This window comes from Zootoca vivipara, chromosome 7 (genome assembly GCF_963506605.1).
Source record: "Zootoca vivipara chromosome 7, rZooViv1.1, whole genome shotgun sequence".
NCBI lineage: Eukaryota > Metazoa > Chordata > Lepidosauria > Squamata > Lacertidae > Zootoca > Zootoca vivipara.
The window spans coordinates 37687665-37707179 of record NC_083282.1 but is presented as its reverse complement, the minus strand read 5'-3'; the positions used below and the strand labels follow the sequence as shown (position 1 = coordinate 37707179).

General features: G+C 41.6%; 1 protein-coding gene across 5 annotated transcripts in view; it reads right to left on the bottom strand.

Annotated features, from left to right (window-relative positions):
- DAB1 (DAB adaptor protein 1) overlaps nt 1–19515 on the bottom strand; it is a 178449-nt gene that overhangs the window by 150203 nt on the left and 8731 nt on the right. For 3 of the 5 annotated variants that reach the window (XM_035121493.2, XM_035121486.2, XM_035121494.2), the window contains exons 1-2: nt 11316–11471; nt 262–464 (exon numbers count right to left, since the gene is read on the bottom strand). In XM_035121493.2, coding sequence (XP_034977384.2) covers nt 262–328 — 67 coding nt within the window. In that variant the 5' untranslated portion in view covers nt 329–464; nt 11316–11471. Of the gene's footprint in view, nt 1–261; nt 465–11310; nt 11472–19515 lie in introns of those variants that run through there. The other 2 variants (XM_035121488.2, XM_035121489.2) reach the window with 2 other exon arrangements.

Here is a 19515-nt window from a genome sequence, read left to right as displayed (position 1 = left end):
AAATGCTGAATCGGCTAGCAGAGTGGAATTAATTGTTGTGAAAAGCAGTGGGAATGGTCACTTTTAAAGTGCTTTGAGGAAACATGCATTACCTTTCTAAAGCATTTATTTCTTTTTAGGCAACTTGGACAACAGAACAAAACAGCAAAGCAACAATACGTGCATCTATCAGGAATTTAGCTAATTTTCTAAAACCATGAAGAATCTAAGTATAAATAGAACACAATCTGTACCAAACTGCAAAGTATGGGGAGTTCCTACCTTTCTTCTTCGAGTCTTTCTTTGTGCTGGTTTTAACAGCCCCTTGAAGTTCTGTCTCAGTTGACATCCTATTATATCCTTAGTCCTCTTCACACAGATCCAGTATCTTGGCCAGGCTCATTTAGAACAACTCTCCAAGAGAATAACTCAGCTCCTCAGATACTAGAATGCAGACAGTTCATTTCATTCACCCTTTTGGAGTGCTGCAAGAAAAAGCAACATAAGGGTGGGTCATCTTCTGTAGAATCAGGTTATCCAAGAAAGATTAAACCTATGACAAACCATCCACGGAGGTGTAGTTATGAACACTCAGCTGAAACTGCTTATCCACTTTTGTGTTAATTTCCAAGGGTGCTGAAAAGTAGCTCCTGTATTCTGTGACCTTCAGCACTCAAGAACTCCTTTGAAGTTTCAACACCCCTTTGTCCCCATGACTCCTGCTTCTGTTCTGTGCCAGCAGCTATGGTTCACTTCACATTTTGGTTTGAAAAGCGTGAATTAGGTAGGTTTTCATCCTCCCCTATCCCTACCTTGGAATATCAAGTAATGCCTTCACTAGTACCTGTTTTCTTGCTTCTCTGGCAGTCTCCATCATTCCTTCACTCTCAACCCAAACTTCTCTAGGTAAACTGACTATAGTTTGCTTGACCTCATTTTTATTTCTGTTTCTGATGGCGTCCTCAGTAAGACACAGTATTGCTAACCAGTTGTGTGTCCCAAAGTCCTATTCCTATTAGGATTCAATACGACTTGCAACTGAATCCTGACAAGACTCCCCACAGTTCTGCTCCTGACAATGATTTAGGAAACCCAGTTCTTCACAATTTAGGAGATTAAAGCTTCTCAACACTAGAGAATGATTTGACAATTTAAATCACTTATTGAAGCTAAGTCTATAAAACCACTTGCCCTTTTCAAATCCAGGCTCTTTCAACATTTTGAAATGTTTCAATAACACTACATGGCTATGCACAATTTGAATTGATTTAATATTCCTTTAGTGTGTCAGGGTTTATGTATGGTTCTTCTTAATGAGCTCTTCAGATCTGTATGTGAATTATGCAACTTTCAAGGACAGATCTTCAAAGTGTGCTCAATTGATTTAAAAGTATAAAGTTTCTGCCTCCTCTCCCAGAAACCCAAATAAATAAATCAACCGTCCAAAAAACAACACATAAACAACCCAAAATCAAACCAACCAATTTCTAAAATAGTTGATGCTTCAGATGAGCTGTAAATTACCTTTCTGAATGGAAAATGGAAATTTAATCTATGAAATGAAGGAAAGCTTTAACTGCTATAAAAAAACCTTTACAAGAACATCATTTCTAATTAGTCAAAACCAGGGGTCCCCAGACTACGGCCCCCGGGCCGGATGCGGCCCAATTAGCCTCCCAATCCGGCCCGCGACGACCCCCGCCGCCCGCCGCCCGCTCTTACAGCGCGCGGCGCGGCGGCGGTCTTCAAAATCGGAAAAAAATTGCCGAAAATCCTTTGTGCGCATGCGTATGGGCCTCTCCCGACCCAGAAGAGGTTATTTCCGGTGCACTTCCAGGTCGGGAGAGGCCCATATGCATGTGCACAAGCGATTTTCGGCGATTTTTCCCCGACCGTGTGCGTGTGCGCATGCGCACGGGCGCGCACTCCCCGGCCCTCCGGCCCGCCGCGCGGTCGGCGCGGCGGGCAACAGCCCGAAGCCCGGTAAGTATGAGGACCCCTGGTCAAAACTATTTAAAAGCCATAAAAGAAAGTTTGGTCTGGATAAGATGAAGGCTTAAAACTTTGTCTATAATATGTATGGTGGAAAGGGTTGGGATGAGGAAGAACATTCCAATCTATGTGGATGAAGGATGCTGAAGAAAAGCAATACTAGCTCCCAGAAAACATTTGGAAGCAAATTTCTGCCCAAACATGTAAGTGCAATATTTAAGGATCATTCTTGAACTAAAGTTCTTACTCCATCACAGCTTTTGCTCCCTGACATGAGCAGCAGAAAATGGAATTACTAGGCAAAAAATAACATGCTGAAAAGACAACTGTAGAAAAGCTGCAAAAATGGTATGTCAGCAAACAGCTCCCTTTCACAGAATCAGGCCACAATCATGTTATTTATCTAAATTAATATCAAGGAAAATCAAATGTGTAAACAGCACTTGATATTAGTCTTTATACTTGTTAAGGCTGTCACTTGAAATGATAAAACTGACATATTGTCAAACTTTTTCATGACTTTGTACAAGGTCCTGTGTTGGGACAAATCAGAAAAACATGTCTGAAGGACAATATTTCAGAATTTAGACGCAAGGTTACAATAACAAAGTTGGCCAATAAGTTGTCCTAAATTTGAAGGGTATGCCCATGATTACATATAGGGTGCCTGTAACAGTAAGTCCTCAGAATCTGGGCAACAAATGTTGTTTAGAAGGGAAATGAAAGCTAAAGCAAACCGCACATGCAGGTTATGCTATATAAATTTAAGGTTTGTTAGGTTATTTATTTTTAACAGAACAATGGAGAATTCAGCTTCAGAAAAACAAGATGAGAAAACACAGAACTCCAATAATAAATTTGGGCAAGGGAAATTTTGGACACATTCTTAGTTTACCAGATCATATTTCTCAATTGAAATTTAGAAAGGAATGTATTATGAGAAAAAGCTGTTCACATCAGAATGGTTTAAGTCCTTTCACTGCCAAGGATTGTAAGCAACATCAGGGAACTTGCCTCAAACATTCGGCCTCGGTGCTCACATCTGTAAAATGGCTTTAATACTATACTAATACTGACTCATGCAACTAATATTATGTGTGTGAAAACCATCAGGATTGCAAAAGTGTAATGAAAATTTAGAACACCTACATAAAATAGTTGTAGTAGTATATTGCTATAAAATTATAAAATTCAGACTTGTTACTGAAAGTAGCATTTTTATTACTGGTTTTCTTAAGGGAAAGTGACATTGACAATCATAGTTTATCTTGAGCTTGGGTGGAGAAGGCCTTTTTCCTTTTGATTAAGTCCTGTCTATGCTTTATTAAGCTGTACAACAAGATTGACAAGGGGAAGGATGCTTTCAACAACCGTCCCAGCCTGGATCTAGTGCTTTGTCTTTCAAGTTCTTTCAACAGAAGCGGAAGGAAGCTTTTCCCCTTTAATTATCATGGCATATTATTTCTTTTTAAGGAGCTGTCAGCTACACAGCATTCACTTAATGGGTCTCTCATTCAGATAATGACAATGGAACTGTTTCACAGGAGTGGCTGTTTAAACACAATATAAATAACCTCAATTTCTGGGGGCTGGGGTGCAGGGAGAAAGGTTGATTAAAACAAAAATATACTGATGTGTTTTAATCTTTGTTGGAAGCCGCCCAGAGTGACTGGGGAAACCCAGCCGGATGGGCGGGATACAAATAAATCATCATCATCATCATCACCATCATCATCATCAGGATTACTTTGTAGAACACATATAGCCCTAGCCTAAAGCAAAAAGAAGTGTTAAAAAGCAGGGGAGGAAAATGGCAACTACTGAAACTACTGAAACACCACTGGAGTTCAACATACTTTTAAGGGTTTATATCCAAGAAAGCAATACAACTGTGAAGCTCTGATATTGTCTGCCATTTAGAAAATATGCTTAAGAGATGTTAGGGCAAAACATACTTCCACTGGGTTCTTTCAAAGAATAAAATCTTGAAAACAAATATGGACACACTCCAAGAACGTTTGCACTCTCTCCATTGAAACAAATGCTGGCAATTTGAGATCATGTGTCCTCATTTGCATCTATCTGCCATGAAGTTCAGATATATACAGAACCAAAGCTGACAATAACTTGACTCGGAATATGAACTTGTTCATCTTACAGTGCTTGACTGCATTACAAACTGATCAGAAATCCCTCTGCTCTCTCACCCCCCCCCCTGAAAAAAAATTCCTCTTCAGCTCAAAATTTAAATGCCTGGAATGGTACAATGTTCCCATTGTACCATTCCGGGCATTTAAATTTTGAGAACTATGACCAATGTAGTTTTTTATGCTTCCCTCGTCCTCGTCCTGGAATCTATATTCCCAGAATGTCCTTGCAACTGAGACACTGTGATGAGCCTAGATACCAGCATCTTAGGTACAAGTAGCACTGGACTATTTAGTCCTGGCTCCTACAACATATTTAGCATCCGAAGCATTGTACACCAGCAGTGATCAGCAGGGTGGCATTGCACACCTGGTTTTCTGACCCCTAGCCAGGACAAAATAAACATCCAGGCATTTGAGGAATTTTAGACACGCTTCTTGGCAACCCTGATATCAATGGATGAGAGAGCTTAACTGTAACTGTTTTTACAATTGCTTTTAAATTGTTTCATTGTTGACATGTTTGATGATGGTGGTGATGTTACTACAAACACCACCTTATTAGTAAAAAGGAAAGGAGAAGAGTATGTGGGGTGTTGTTCAGGGACCAGTATGGGTGCCATGGGTAATGTCACTATCACCAAAGCAATAAAATCTGAATTTTGAAACTGAGAATTGAGGGGGCAAACCTATTTGGAGTGGGTTTGTGGGTCCAAAATCAAAATCAAGCAAAGGGTAGCTCATCTTTCACGAACCTCAATGAAACATACATAGGAGAACTTCCTGTGAACTGGTTTACAAGTCTTACGGACATGCTCCCACACAAATTTATTTAAAAGCCAATGTCACGCCCTATTATCCTCTAAACAGTGCATATGAAAGCAAAGTCTTGACATGTGTAAAGCAGGGGTCAGAATAAGGTCATGCAACAATGCTTTTTTTCCTTCCAACTGTAGGTCTTTGCATGGGTCATGACAGAAAAACGCTTACATATTTTCCACATTTCATCTGTTTTGATATCCAAATCAGAATGGCAAGCAGGCTGCTATTCAGAGCCACAGCTTTCATTGTCTCTGCCAATCTAGGTCATTGTTTAATTTCTTTTCCAAAAGGGGGGAGGAAAGAGCATGTTTTATCAATGAGATGTCATTTCTGCTCTTCTGTTATTCTCACTGTAGTTTAAGAACCACAATTGCATAATTAGTTTTAAAATGTTGTTTCTCCTCCATAACATTTCAGCTCTTGTGTTACACCACACTATTATTTATTACAAAAGTGCCCCCATGACTTAGATTTTCCTGCAGATTATATGCAATCTTCTTATTTTAACAAACATGAGAAGACTTCCATTCTCTTTTTGAGTGCACAAAGGAGCAATGCAAACAATTTCTGAATTAATTGGCTTTTAATTCTAAGAGAAGTACAGAGCTTATACCCTGAATGCATCTTATGATGATATAATACCTAGGAATTAATGAAGTAAACATTTGAAAACCCAATTAAATACAGTTAAAGTACTAGCAGCAGTTGTATTACTATTTGCTCTGCACAACTGATTAAAGGCTTCAAGTTTATCTTTCCACCACACTTCTAGAAATATTTTTATTTTAAGAATCAGTTGGCATTTGCACTAAATAAGCATTTAACAGTTTTCATAGCTTGGGCTACAAGACACACTTTTGATTTTAATTGAACAAAAGCAGCCTAGACAGGAGAAAATAGTTTTGTGGCCTGTAATATTTTGAGCATTAATGAGCTAATACACAGCTATCACTTGGGTTAAGAAGAGTTAGTAAACTAGAAATACATTTATACCTCGTCGCTCAAAATGCATCAGTAAAGACCACCACCTAAACTCTCCTGGCTAGAAAATAACACAACACAAGGAAAATGTTGTATGTCCTATATTACACATGTACAATAGGACTTTTCAATCAACTGGTGCCCCAGATAGAACTGGTACAAATATAGAAAATTCAGTTTATATGTTTTCTCTGGGAACAAGGAGAAAGAAGAAGCACACAAACAATTGAAAAGAAGCCAGCCAAGGAACAAAGTTGTGTTTGGTGAGTCAATTAAATGCTAGAGTTGAAGTACTGAACGTTCAATGGCAAGAACCAAAACAACGTACTGCTTTTAACCTGGTGCATCAACAGTTCTAAGTACTGTACTGCAGGGGGGGGGGGAACGAACCTTACAGTTCCTGCAGAAACAGTCTGTTTCAGAGAGTTCCATGTACTGTACACTTAAAAGTGTGATTCATTTAAGGGGGGGAGGACTGGTTTACACAGCACTTCACCAGCAACACACAAACATGTGAGTTCCTGGGGAATAATTTACTGTTGCTTTGCCTCTCCCCAGCCTTTTTTTTTACTCCATACTGAGGTAAGCCAAGATTTGATCTGGATGTTGTCCAAACTCATGCCCATGATTAAAGTAGGGTTGCCAGACTCAATAGAGGACAGGACTTAATTGCCCTGCTCTCTTTTGATTCTGGAAACCTTAAAGAGAAACCAGCAGACCCTTTGCTTGGAACTTAAATAAAGGGTCTGCTGGTTTCTCTTTAAGGTTTCCAGACTCAAAAGAGAGCAGGGCAATTAAAGGCACAGAAGTCCTGTCCTCTATTGAGTCTGGCAACCCTAGATTAAAGTCTATCCTCACCCACCACTAAATAACAAAGTGAGAGCTTAATCCAGGTTGAACCCAGGTTGGACCAGCATGCTAAACCAATCCCTGGCTTAGATCAGCAACACAGTGCCAGTGAAAAGGACATGGAAGGAGCAAAGCAGCCATAAGCTCCTCTCTGGGAGCTCACTGTTTGCACAGTCCCATTAAGGTCAGCATAGTGCAAATACATTGGTGGATACAACCTGCTGATCCCAACCAGGTGTTTGTATGGCACCAACCTCTCCCCTCCCCACTACCTCCTGGTAAGCAGCAGCAATGTGACCCACTGGCAGTCAGGGGAGCAGTGATGCTCATCAAACCATCCACTACTGATGTAACTGCAATAATAACTGTAGACATAGATCCTAATAAAGAGATGGCTACATGCAAGGAAGTGTTGCAGCACATGACTGCTTACAAACAGATAAAAACTGCATGTACTGGTCATAGATAAGAAATAAGTACTGACTGTCATTCACAGCAGAAAATAAATTTACACAGACACGCTCTATCCACAGTATACAATGCAATGCACAAGCTTGCTTAGATGCACACCTCCGTTTGATCTATGTGCATCATGTGCCTCCTGGCACAGCATTTGACATCCACACACAGAATGCAGTAGTATGTGATGATTTGAGCCCATCTTCTATGTGTGGACCTCCCTTACTGGACTGGGACAACAGTCAAAATTATGATGGGACCCGGAAATAGGAGGAGGGAGGCTCTGAAAAGAAGAGCCTGGGTACAAATTCTGGGTCAATCTATTTATCTGTTTATTTGGTTTATATACCACCCTTTATCAAGAGATCCCAGGGCAGTGTACAATATTAAGAACACATTTTACAGAGCATCAGTAATAAAAACACATTAAAGGCTTAATAGAAAGCTTAATAACAGACCATAGATGATTTAAGGGCCATAGACCTTAATAAAGAAGAATGGTTTTGCTTGGTGCCTAAAGGCATGACATGATGGTACCTGGCAAGCCTCTTTGGGGAAAGCATTCCACTGTTGGGAAGTCACCAGAGAAAAGGCCTGTTCTCTTGCTGCCACCCATCGAACCTCTTGAGGAGAGAGGACATAAAGAAGGGCCTCAGATGACAAGCACAGGGTCCAGTTTGGTTTTTATGGGGAGAGGAGGTCCTTAAGGTATTCAGACAGCTTTATAGGTCAACACCAGCAGTTTAACTTAGGCATGGAAACTAATTGGCAGTCAATGCAGTCAGGCCAGGATTGGCATTATATGCTCAGAGAGTCTTGTTCTGTGGAGCAATCTGGCCATTGCATCGTCTGAAGTTTCCAAACAGTCTTCAGAGGCAGCCCCACGTATAACGCATGACACTAATCCAATCAAAATAAAATTTTTAAAAATCCTTCCAGTAGCACCTTAGAGACCAACTAAGTTTGTCACTGGCAGGGCCGGCGCATCCAGTCAGGCGAGCTAGGCAGTCGCCTAGGGCACCAAAATGGAGGGGGCGCTGGCCAGCCTGCCCCCCTCCCCCCACCGCCGCCCGCCTGCCGGGCCCAGAAGGGAGAGCAAGGGCTCTGGCAGCGCCTTCCCTCACCGCCAGCACGGTGAGCAAGAGCGCAACAACGCGCCACCGGGGCTGCAGACAGGCAGGAGAGCACCTGCCATGGCGCCCGGAAGCTCTGGGCTGCAACAGGCGCTCGCGGAGGCTAGGAGCGCCATGCCCCACCACCTGCGCCACCTGACCTGGGGCTGGAGAAGGGACCTGGCAGGCAGGGCCGCCTTTGCGCACCTCTCCACCTCTGGGGCCACCTACCTCCTGCGCTGGCCGCCCCTTGGGGCAACGGCGGGAGAGCGAGTGGGGGATGAGGGGCGCGGCGCTGGAGCGGTGCGGGACTCTGTGCGCCCTTCCAGCACTCTGGTTGACCCTCGCGCCTGCCTGCCCACCCCCACCCGCCCCAGTCCCGCTGCCTCAGGACTCCCCGTGTGGGACGGGAGGCGAGGTGGGCGGCTGGGGAGCCTCTTCTGCCTCAGACCAACACGGCTACCTACCTGTAACTAATCCAATCAGTAATCTCTGTGCTTATAAGTACACAACACTGTCTCATTCACAACACAGTATATTAAGCAGATAAAGTATGATTATGATACACTTATACATGGCATTGTCCTCATAATCACATTTAAATTAAACTGAGGTCCTAGTCTTCCAAAATATGTCCTTATTTTCCTCCACCTAGTTCCTTTAAAATACATTGATATTATTTCTGTGGGGGGGAATCCTTCACAGATGGACCATTTTCAGTTTTCCAATGTCACAGTAACTCTCTTAGCAATCAGCAAGCATTAAAAAAAAATTCACTTCCCATGGCCTCTTGGGATTCTGTGTACTTCAGGCACATCTGCTATGTATTTCTTTGCTTCTATATAGAAAAAAGTCATCTGACCTAAGCTCTGGGAATATTCATAGTTACTCATTTTTTTAAAAAAGAAAAACAATTAGATGAAGATGAGAGTACAGTCCACCAAGAGCATCTGACCTATTTATTGTAATTTGTAATATGCGTGATTATCTTAATTCCACACAGATTGTCAGTCATGTAACCTAGATCTGCAGACAGGCTTAACTAGCCATACTATGTGATGAGGGAGATAAATACTATTAATAATAGCACTTTTCTGTATACATACAAATGCTTTTGATTCTTAATTCATTTATCATCACAGCAAGCCTGTGAGCAGGTATAGATTTAATCTCTGAATAGGTTAAGTTTGGAGATATCTCACAGGGCCCCTTTCATAACCAAATACATCAAGCCCTCAAATGCATTGCATTGGCCCAATGCAGAAAACAATGAAACATTTGGGAACCTGAAGTAAATCGATTTGCTCTCTAACTCTAAAATACTGCCGTGTGCAAATGTACTCATAGTTTTATACACTTGAGGAAATAAACTACTTGTAATTTATAAAGGGTGGTGGTGGTACAATTGCTCACTTATTTTCTTCTTCTTTGGCCAATTCTGTATTTTAACACAGTGTGACCATAACTGACACAAGGGTTATGTTCCCAGATGGTTGCATACATAAATGCAAAATTGTGCAAAGTCAGAATGACCCCCACAGAACCACTCCCATCATCTGAGATCTTGCAAGTTCTTGGACAGTCCCACAAGAACCTCTAGAGCAAGAATATCTGCTCCTATTATATTTATTTATTGGTGATCCACATAAAGCTGTGATCGCATAAGCAAAATCAGCATGTTGAGATCCTACTGTATATTCACTTACTATGGTTATATAATTGGAAATGACCAAATTACTTGAATCGTTAATCTGTCATGCCTGTTGGATATTAAACATAACATCAGAGGAAGAGAACTTTCCACCATTTTCTTACACTATATTCTTTGGCAAAGTGCAAAGCGACAGAGCAAGTTCCACCAAGTTATATTTTAGCTGAGACGTATAATTTATTTATACACACCAGAATTATTCTTCATAGATTTTTGTCATGTATTTGATGATACAATGAAGTCCAGCTGCTACTGTGATTTACAATCCCCAAATCCTATCTGCCTTCTTGAAAGGAGCTTCTTAAAATACAATTTTTACAGATTTCGACAACAGTAATGTACAAAAGCAAAAACACATCAATAAAAACAAAAATCAAAAAAAATGATTATATTATGATGAAAAACACAAAAGTACACAAAGTCTTCTCAAACTTTGTAAAGTAGGGGGAAAACACAAATGAGCTCAAAAGAGCTAATTCTACCCTAAACATTAGATGTAACTACCTAGCCTCTTATATACTGTATATTCCTGCGTTATAAGACTACTTTTTAAACCAGGAAAATCTTCTCAAAGGCCAGGGGTCGTCTTATATGTCGGGTTGTATTTCTTATACGGCAAGTATATCCCAAACTCTATATTTTAACTGGAAAAGTTGGGGGTCGTCTTATATGCCCAGTCGTCTTATATTGATGATTTTTTTCCCAACTATTTAATATCTGCTCTATTTACATGATTCTCAAAATTTAAGTTAGACCTTCTGATGAAGACACAAACTATTCACTGGGTGAGGGTACTCTTCCTAGGAAGCTTTACAACTGAGCTTTGCTCCTGCTGCCAAATTATCTCTGCATTCCCTGTTTGTCTACTTCTTTGAGGCTGCCCAGATATCATCCTGCAAGGGGTTGCTTCCAATGTAGCCTGCTAGCTTCTGCTACCTGCACTTACTGCACTATTCACCCTCCAAATGCACCCAGCTAGGCAATTGTCTATATAACAATTTTAAAAACCTTGTTCATGAGCACATCCACCACAAACCAAACCATGTACCCTATGCATACACTGCATTATCTACAAACCTGGTTTAGTCCTGAAGTAGCTCTGTGAACTTTTAAAATGCTTTCAGTAAGATAATTATTAGAATACGTGGTCTTTGAAACACTGTCTTAAAGTACTGGTATTATGCTTGGTAAATGAAAACTCCCATTTTCCAACCTCCTGTACACTGAAATAACTAACAAAGGAACGATAAATTCGTACTTTACCAATGCTACGCTGTTGGGACTTATTGTGACAAGCTGAAGGGATTTTCTCCCCTCTTTCGAAGCTCTGGATTCCGTTTTTACAAAGCGAAATAGAGACTTAGGAATGAGAGGGGGCAAAGTACACAGCTAAGATCAGAGTATGATGTAATTAAGTCTGTTAAATGTCTACTAAAGTGAAGCTGGAGAGAAGTGAAACTTACCCAGTCACAAAGAGTCATCTCCAGAGAGAACCAGGGGAGGAGGAATAAATACCAAGAGATAGGTTTTTTTACATGTATTTGAACATACTGAAAGTCAGAGCTTTCAAACCCACTGAAGACATAGCTTTCTAAGCTGGTACAGACATTATGTGGAGCTAAACAACAACTTTAGTGTTGTATGAATCAGACTAGCCTTTCTCAAGGCTTCTCCCTCTTCCTCTGGCATGGCCACAAACAGTTGGAAGGCTTTGTCTTCCTATTATTATTATTATTATTATTATTATTATTATTATTATTATTAGAATGTAACCCTGTGTAAGTTGAAAGTTGCGTGTATGTGGGGGGGGGGAAATACTTTGTGTGTGGGTTAGTTAGAGTTGCCAAATTCCAAGAAGTAAAAATCTGGACACCCCAAGGCTTCTTTTTTTAAGGAAAACCCCAAAGTTATTACGAGAATGCAAAAAAGGGGGGGGAATGGTTTACTTGCCGAGGATCCATGACAACTCAGAGACAATGGGAGCGTCTCCACCCCCTTCGTTCACTGAGGTCCAGCACCTCAGTTCCCTCACTGCGAGAAGCAAAGTTACAGGGGACTAAGCAGAGGGCCTTCTCAGTAGTGGCGGCCGCCCTGTGGAACACCCTCCCATCAGATGTCAAGGAAATAAACAACTATTTGACTTTTAAAAGACATCTGAAGGCAGCCCTGTTTAGGGAAGTTTTTTAATGTTTGATGTTTTATCATGTTTTAAATATTCTCTTGGGAGTCGCCTACAGGGGAGGCCCGGCCAGATGGGTAGGGTATTATTATTATTATTATTATTATTATTATTATTATTATTATTATTATATTTTTTCCCCAAGCCTTATAAATATGCAGTGGCCTGATTTTCCTCAGGATCCCTACAGACTGCGGTTCCGATCAGTGGCGTAGGAAGCCACTCAGGCACCCGGAACAGCAAACGTGACGCGCACCCAGGGGCGGGGTGTTGCTACGTAGCGTGCATGCACAGCGATGCTACGTACGATGCTTGCATCGCTACATTGTGACGCTGTGCATGCATGCTACAGAGCGGGGTGCCACCACCACCGCTCATGCTGCCCCCCAAAAGACAGAGCTAGGAGCAGGCCGCCCCCTCCACTCCCCCCTTGCTACGCCCCTGGTTCTGATGACAATCTCCCACCCACCCCACCCACCATATAACCCGAAATTAAATACTGCAATGAAAGAGCACAGCCAAGGCTGCATGCTACACAGGCAGCATAAAGTTTAGTTTGGCCTTCAGTTGCTTAAATCAGGAAGTCAATCTTCACAAAAATTATTTCATTCGCAAAGGTTCCAAATGATATACAGGGCACATTTGAGTCAGCTATTTAAAAAATGTGCTCAACTTAAAAGTTAACAAATGGAACATCTGTTAAAATTAACTCATCAAAACTTTTGTGAACAGCTTTTATAAATTAGTATCAGATATTTTGGGATAATTATTCTGAGTAAAGTTATTTTGCAATACCTTTAGTGTGATCACAGAACTGTTATGAACAGAAAATGAAGCAATATTCACAGAGTTTTAAATAATTTTTGAGCACATGAATCATTCAAACTGCAAATTCACTTACTGACATGACAGCCAGAATGTAGGCCTAGTGCAAAAAACCCCCCACAAAAACCCTTATCTTTTAAAATGGTAAATCGTGTCTTCCCTCAAAAAGGGCACGAGTTGCGGTGAGACCTGGCAACCAAACCCTGTGTTGTGGGTGGGTGTGATCAGAAAGGTCCCTTGATGTTGGGTTCAATCTGACCAATGGGATGCTAGCCAAATGGCTCAAGGGACCTATATATGCCAATGCACGTGACACTCATCTTTCTCTATTGGTTAGTGCACCGGAACACCCGCCCACCTCTCCCTATATTCAGGGCTTGCGCGCTTGACCTTGCTATGCCATCATGTGTCACCTGTCATTGGGACAGGGGCACGGCATGAATTTTCCCCACTTGGCTGATTGGCTGATGCCATCTGGGTATCACCTGCGGTGTAGCAAATAGTCACAACTTGTAAGGTTCTGGATAGGCTCTGGTTCAGGTGATAGGGATGGGGGAACGCTCTCGCCATCCCTATGTGAAGGGGTATTCCATTAAAGGAATCCAGGGACTCAATGGTTTGGTCAACCCTGCGAGGGGTTGTGCCTGAGTCCAGGGGGACATCTGGGTGGTGGACATAGCATGTCCCTGGCTTTCTGACATTCCAGATGTTCACCCTTGGCTGACCTATGACGGTGCAGGGAGCTAGACGAACCAGAGCCTATGTAACCACTCACTTGCTGTAATCAACAAAGTTGTGGCCTAAATTCTGCCAAAAACCAAATCAAAAATTTGAGTCTTGTGTGAATTTATTTAAGGGGGAGGTTTAAAGGTCTAAATACACACACACACACACACACACACACACACCTAAAAAAACCCAACTGATTTATATGGAATATGCAGTTCTAAAGTTTAGAATCTAAACCTTGGCAAGCTGGAACATATACTACAATCATTTTTAGTCCCTTTCTTTGTGTGTGTGTGCATGTAATAAGTTTATTGTAGGCTCTGACCACACAACCCATGCATCCTAACAACAACAACTGCCCTTTCTTCTATGGAGGCCTCCTATCCCAACACAGACAAAAATAATAGGTGTGCAGTGCTAAAATCATCAACAGAGATCACCATTGCAGTAGAGATCAAAAAGTAGACAGCTTGGGTAGCATGAAGGATGGAGCAGATGGATAACATGCCACAAAAAGGCATACACATTTTCAGGTCACCCAGGTAGTTTACAGTGAGGAGCCATTCACCTTCTCCTGTCATGCTATACTTTATTTTCTCCTGGAAAGCAATTACAGGACAAATGCCAAGCTACAGTAGGTATTCTTTTTCCAGTAGCAGCAGCAGCATCTGGTCTCTTGGCAGACTCCATGGGCAATTTTACTGGCAGTTTAAGTATTGCCTTTGGGTCAGTCACAGTGATATTGTTCATGAGCTGTCTGGCAACAGCTTCTTCCTAGATGTCATAATCCTTTTGATTTACTTTCAAGGAATTATAATGTTTTATCTGCTTCAGAAAGTGTTGACCTTAAAGGCCTCTGGAGGACATCTAAGGAAACGTGGCGGGGGGGGGGAATACAGGCCGTGGCGGCGGCAGCAGCACTCTTGATAACAGTAACCAAATGCAAAACATATTGGTCTGATGTTATTCATTAATCTATTTGGCTATTTCCCATATAGCCAATGATCCACATCCAGCTGCTGTACTGAACCATTATGGCTTCCGGATCAGCTCCTTGAAACATACATAATATAGTCCACTGCTCCAAAAATCATAGTAGTAGCACACACGGATGCAAGCTCTTTTACCCAAGTCCTGAACCTGAGCAGAGAAAAATGCAGAATACAAAGCTAGATTAATGGGAATGCTATATGGTTAGATTGAAAGTTAAATGACGGTAGAGAGAGAAATGCTAATGTGAGCCAGAATAGCAGGATATGCGTAGTTTAGATAAGCTGCACAGACATCTAATGCAAACATCACATCCTGGTTCACTTTTGAAGTCGCGGTTCGAAGGCAAAGACTGACTTTCTCAACTCTTGAATGTGGGACATCTCTTTTAATGAACGGACACTACATTGCCAGTTTGTGAGTCCAGAAAGAAAGAAAGAAAGAAAGAAAGAAAGAAAGAAAGAAAGAAAGAAAGAAAGAAAGAAAGAAAGACCCAACCAAAAACCTTGAGTTTATTGACCCAAACTCTCAGGTCCCTCTTGGCTGCATGACTAAGGTAGAACTAACAGCTGAATTTTTTCCCCATTATAAAAGATATACAAAAGGAAAAAAAAATCTTTTTCAAAGAATATGCATTAAGTGCGGGTGGCGCTGTGGGCTAAACCACAGAGCCTAGGGCTTGCCGAACAGAAGGTCAGCGGTTTCAATCCCCGCAATGTGGTGAGCTCCCATTGCTCTGTCCCAGCTCCTGCCCACCTAGCAGTTTGAAAGCATGTCAAAGTGCAAGTAGATAAATAGGTACCGCTCTGGTGGGAAGGTAAACGGCATTTTCGTGCGCTGCTCTGGTTCACCTGAAGTGGCTTAGTCATGCTAGCCACTGTACGCCAGCTCCCTCGGCCTAGAGAGCGAGATGCGCGCCACAACCTCAGAGTCGTCCGCGACTGGAGCTAACGGTCAGGGGTCCCTTTACCTTTAATATAAAGAAAAATGGCCTAATTTGTAGGTCATGGTAAACCATACTTAATGGTTTATTGTGAATGCTGTTTTCTGGGCAGTCTTTACACCAGCAAACATTGGTTACAGTTTGTACTTTTTAAGGGAGTCAAGCAAATCACAATCCCTGCTTCGGACATAATGCTAAGACACAGACCATGGATTGTTTCCTCTCAGTATGAGTGGGATGAAGTCAGGTGGTCAACACTGGTGCAGTCACAGTAGTCCTTTAACTATGGTTTACTAATATATGCAAGCACATACGCATAGGAATGCCTAGAGGTTTTTGCTTTGTAACTTATGACTTTTGAAAAAGATTTTATTGAAGGTGAAGGCCAACCAATTAACAAACAATATAAAAAGAAAAAAAGGAACTACAGAAGCAGTATGGGGTTTATATTTCTAGCTGAATGGAATGGGTGCCATACAGAGGTGCATTAGGATAATCCAATTTCGTTCTGCTACTCAGATATGCCTCTTGCTATTTCCATACTAAAATAGTAACTAATTATCCCTGGTTTGATTATCTCATCCTAATGCTTTTGCAGAAAATCATCAGCTGTTCTGCTCTTCATCATACTTAGATATAAGAAAACTAATATGAATCGCATTCATTAATTCCAAGATGATCTGTAATATTTCACCTTGTGAAACACATCTCCATTGGATTTCATCTTTTGAATCACTTCTACAAAAAACGTAGATGATATAGTTGCTTGAAGACTGCCAAATGTTCTCAATAAAGAAAGGCGCATAGCGCAATAAAGTCTAATCAATAAATGAAACCCTAAATAACAGATGGCCATATAGCAGCCTAAAAGAGATGGTGCTCATCATGCAAGATACATTTGATTCATTAGTGTGTGTTTTAGAGCTTTATACCAGACATCCCCAGACTTCGGCCCTCCAGATGTTTTGGACTACAATTCCCATCATCCCTGACCACTGGTCCTGTTTGCTAGGGATCATGGGAGTTGTAGGCCAAAACATCTGGAGGGCCGCAGTTTGGGGATGCCTGCTTTATACAATGGAGTTTCTAGCTTGAATGAGATTACCAGTGAACAGGGAGGCACACCAGGGCCTTTCATAGATACCCTGTCCCTTTTTAGTGACAGGTATAAGCAAAAATAAATTATCAAAACCAGGCAAAAAAGTGCCTCTAAGCAAGATCTGTCTCCTGCTTTTAGTTTTTTGTAATGTGGCCAGATCGTTATAGTGGCTCAATAATTAAATAAAAAAATTTTGGCTCAGAATTATAATGTTCTTGGCATAAAAAAATATCAATTGCTAATTTAAGTATCCAGCACCAAAGATGGAGGAATAAATTCTGAAGCAGGGAGCCTGTTCAACACATACAGCCTCCCCTTGGAATATCGGGGTTCTAAACCAAGCAGGGACACTTCACAAGTAGAATTAATTCCCTGCTGCAGAAGTCACCCAGTGTGGAAGGGATGGTATGTTAGGGGGCAGAAGCTAGCACACCTGTGATGGTTCTCCTTCATCAAATGAGGCTTTAGAACACTATTGATAAAGCTTCTTGGCAGTTTCAGGAGCTAAAAAAAACCCCTCTACATCAAGGCAAGGTCAGGTATGTGAGTGTAGAAAGCCAGGTCAGGATGGTGGGTACATGATGCTCGACTTAGGGGCACTTCAGATGTTTTCAACTGTGGCAGCCTTAAGTCATATCACAAGAAACTGAGCAGGGAGCAAAGCTAATTAGGTAAAAGTGAAATTGTCAAAATGCAACAACACAAGAGGGTAGTCAAGACCATACTCCTGAGCCTAGGTAGCACATGAATTAAATATCTATCTTATTTACTGATGCAGCAAAGCAGGATCTTGCTCAAAGTCAAGAGTGTAGTACCAACAGGAACAGCACTTGGACAAAGCATGGTCGAAAGGGCTGGGACTGGGCTTGGCCGATTCAGACTTCTCCTTATCTAGCAATCCCTATTTCCTGCCAACTTGGAGAAAGTATGGCATCCAATCAGTCTTTGCCTGAGATACAGATGTTCCTGTGCCTAGTCCATCATCCTCTAATGTTGCACAGGTTATGAGAAACTCCCTACTTCCCTAGCATTTACCAAGTAGGAAGGTCTAGACTTTAAGTGAGCTTATGATGGTGGGAAGGGACACAGGTGGCGCTGTGGGTTAAACCACAGAGCCTAGGGCTTGCTGATCAGAAGGTGGGCAGTTCGAATCCCTGCAACGGGGTGAGCTCCCGTTGCTCAGTCCCAACTCCTGCCAACCTAGCAGTTCAAAAGCACGTCAAAGTGCAAGTAGATAAATAGGTGGCGGGAAGGTAAACGGTGTTTTCGTGTGTTGCTCTGGTTCACCAGAAGCGGCTTAGTCATGCTGGCCATATGACCTGGAAGCTGTACGCCGGCTCTCTCGGCCAATAATGCGAGATGAGCACCGCAACCCCAGAGTTGTCCACAACTGGACCTAATGGTCAGGAGTCCCTTTACCTTTATGATGGTGGGAATCCCATTGCAAGAAATAAGATAAGGCCTCCAGAGACCCTATAAATGAACAACATACTAAGAGTGCAGGTATTTTCTTTTGCAATGCATTTTATTATTACTGGGAGTGGAGGGGGGGGAAGAATGCATCATCTGGATGCAAGGTTAAAAAAAAGACATTGGGACTTAATGTTCTGCTTAGTTAAGGGATAAGAAAACAGTCTGCCTCTGGCTGTGCAGTCTGCAGGGACTGAACTTGCAGTTTGTGATGCTGGAGAGAACAGGATGATGAAGGAAAACCTTGTTAGCACCCAATAAAGCATTGGAAAGCATTATTATAATATAATTCATCTGAACTCACTATTAGCATTGTAAAAATCCTGGAGGAATAAAAGGGGGAAATAACTATGATTAAATAAATAAAAAATGGATTCAGATTTTTACAAGATGATTATGCACTATTCTGATATGTAGTAAATTTGGCTGCAACATATTCAGAGGTTTCAGGATACATATCAGCACATTATTTCTAGAAAACTGTAGTCTTCTGCTTTACGCTCCCAATCTTGCCACCACCATTCCCCCAAAATCTGTAGCCATTGCAACAGACTGAAGTCATGTGTCACTTGTGGTGACTGAGTGACTACTTGATGCCATTGGAATGATCTTTCATAGCCAATTCATTCTTGTTTGGTCTGTGTCACAGCTGGCGTTGCTCCCCCCCCCCCCCACAATTTGGTGAAGCTTTAGATGTCAAAGTTTGAAAACCCTGCCATGAATTCTTATTTATTTCTGAAATGATTTTCTTTTTAAATCTCCTGACACTTAAAGTAGTCCATCTTAGGGGGTGGGATAAGAAATGGCATTGCAGAAATCATGTGATCAGAGACAAATTACCGGTATTACCTATAGCCTCTTCTTTGCAAATGAAGTAGCTACCGAATACTTCTCAGATTGCATGTGTTTGGGCTTAAATTAACAGACACAGCTATACTATTTTACTACCTATTGGCACCTTCTGGCAGGATGATGCAGACAATTTGCTTACAAATATTCATGTCAAAGACAAAAGCCACAAAATAGCCCCAGAAGCTACCACTTGGTAAATACTTATCTTTACCTATTCTGTCATATATTGCAATAGGCTGGACTACACTTAGATTGGACAAAATCCAGAAACCAGTTCAACAGTTGTACTTTGTTAATTTTGACACAGGAGAGCAATAACAGAGGCAAAGCCCCCAAATGGTACTGAAACAGAATCTTCTGACATAGCACAACTGTG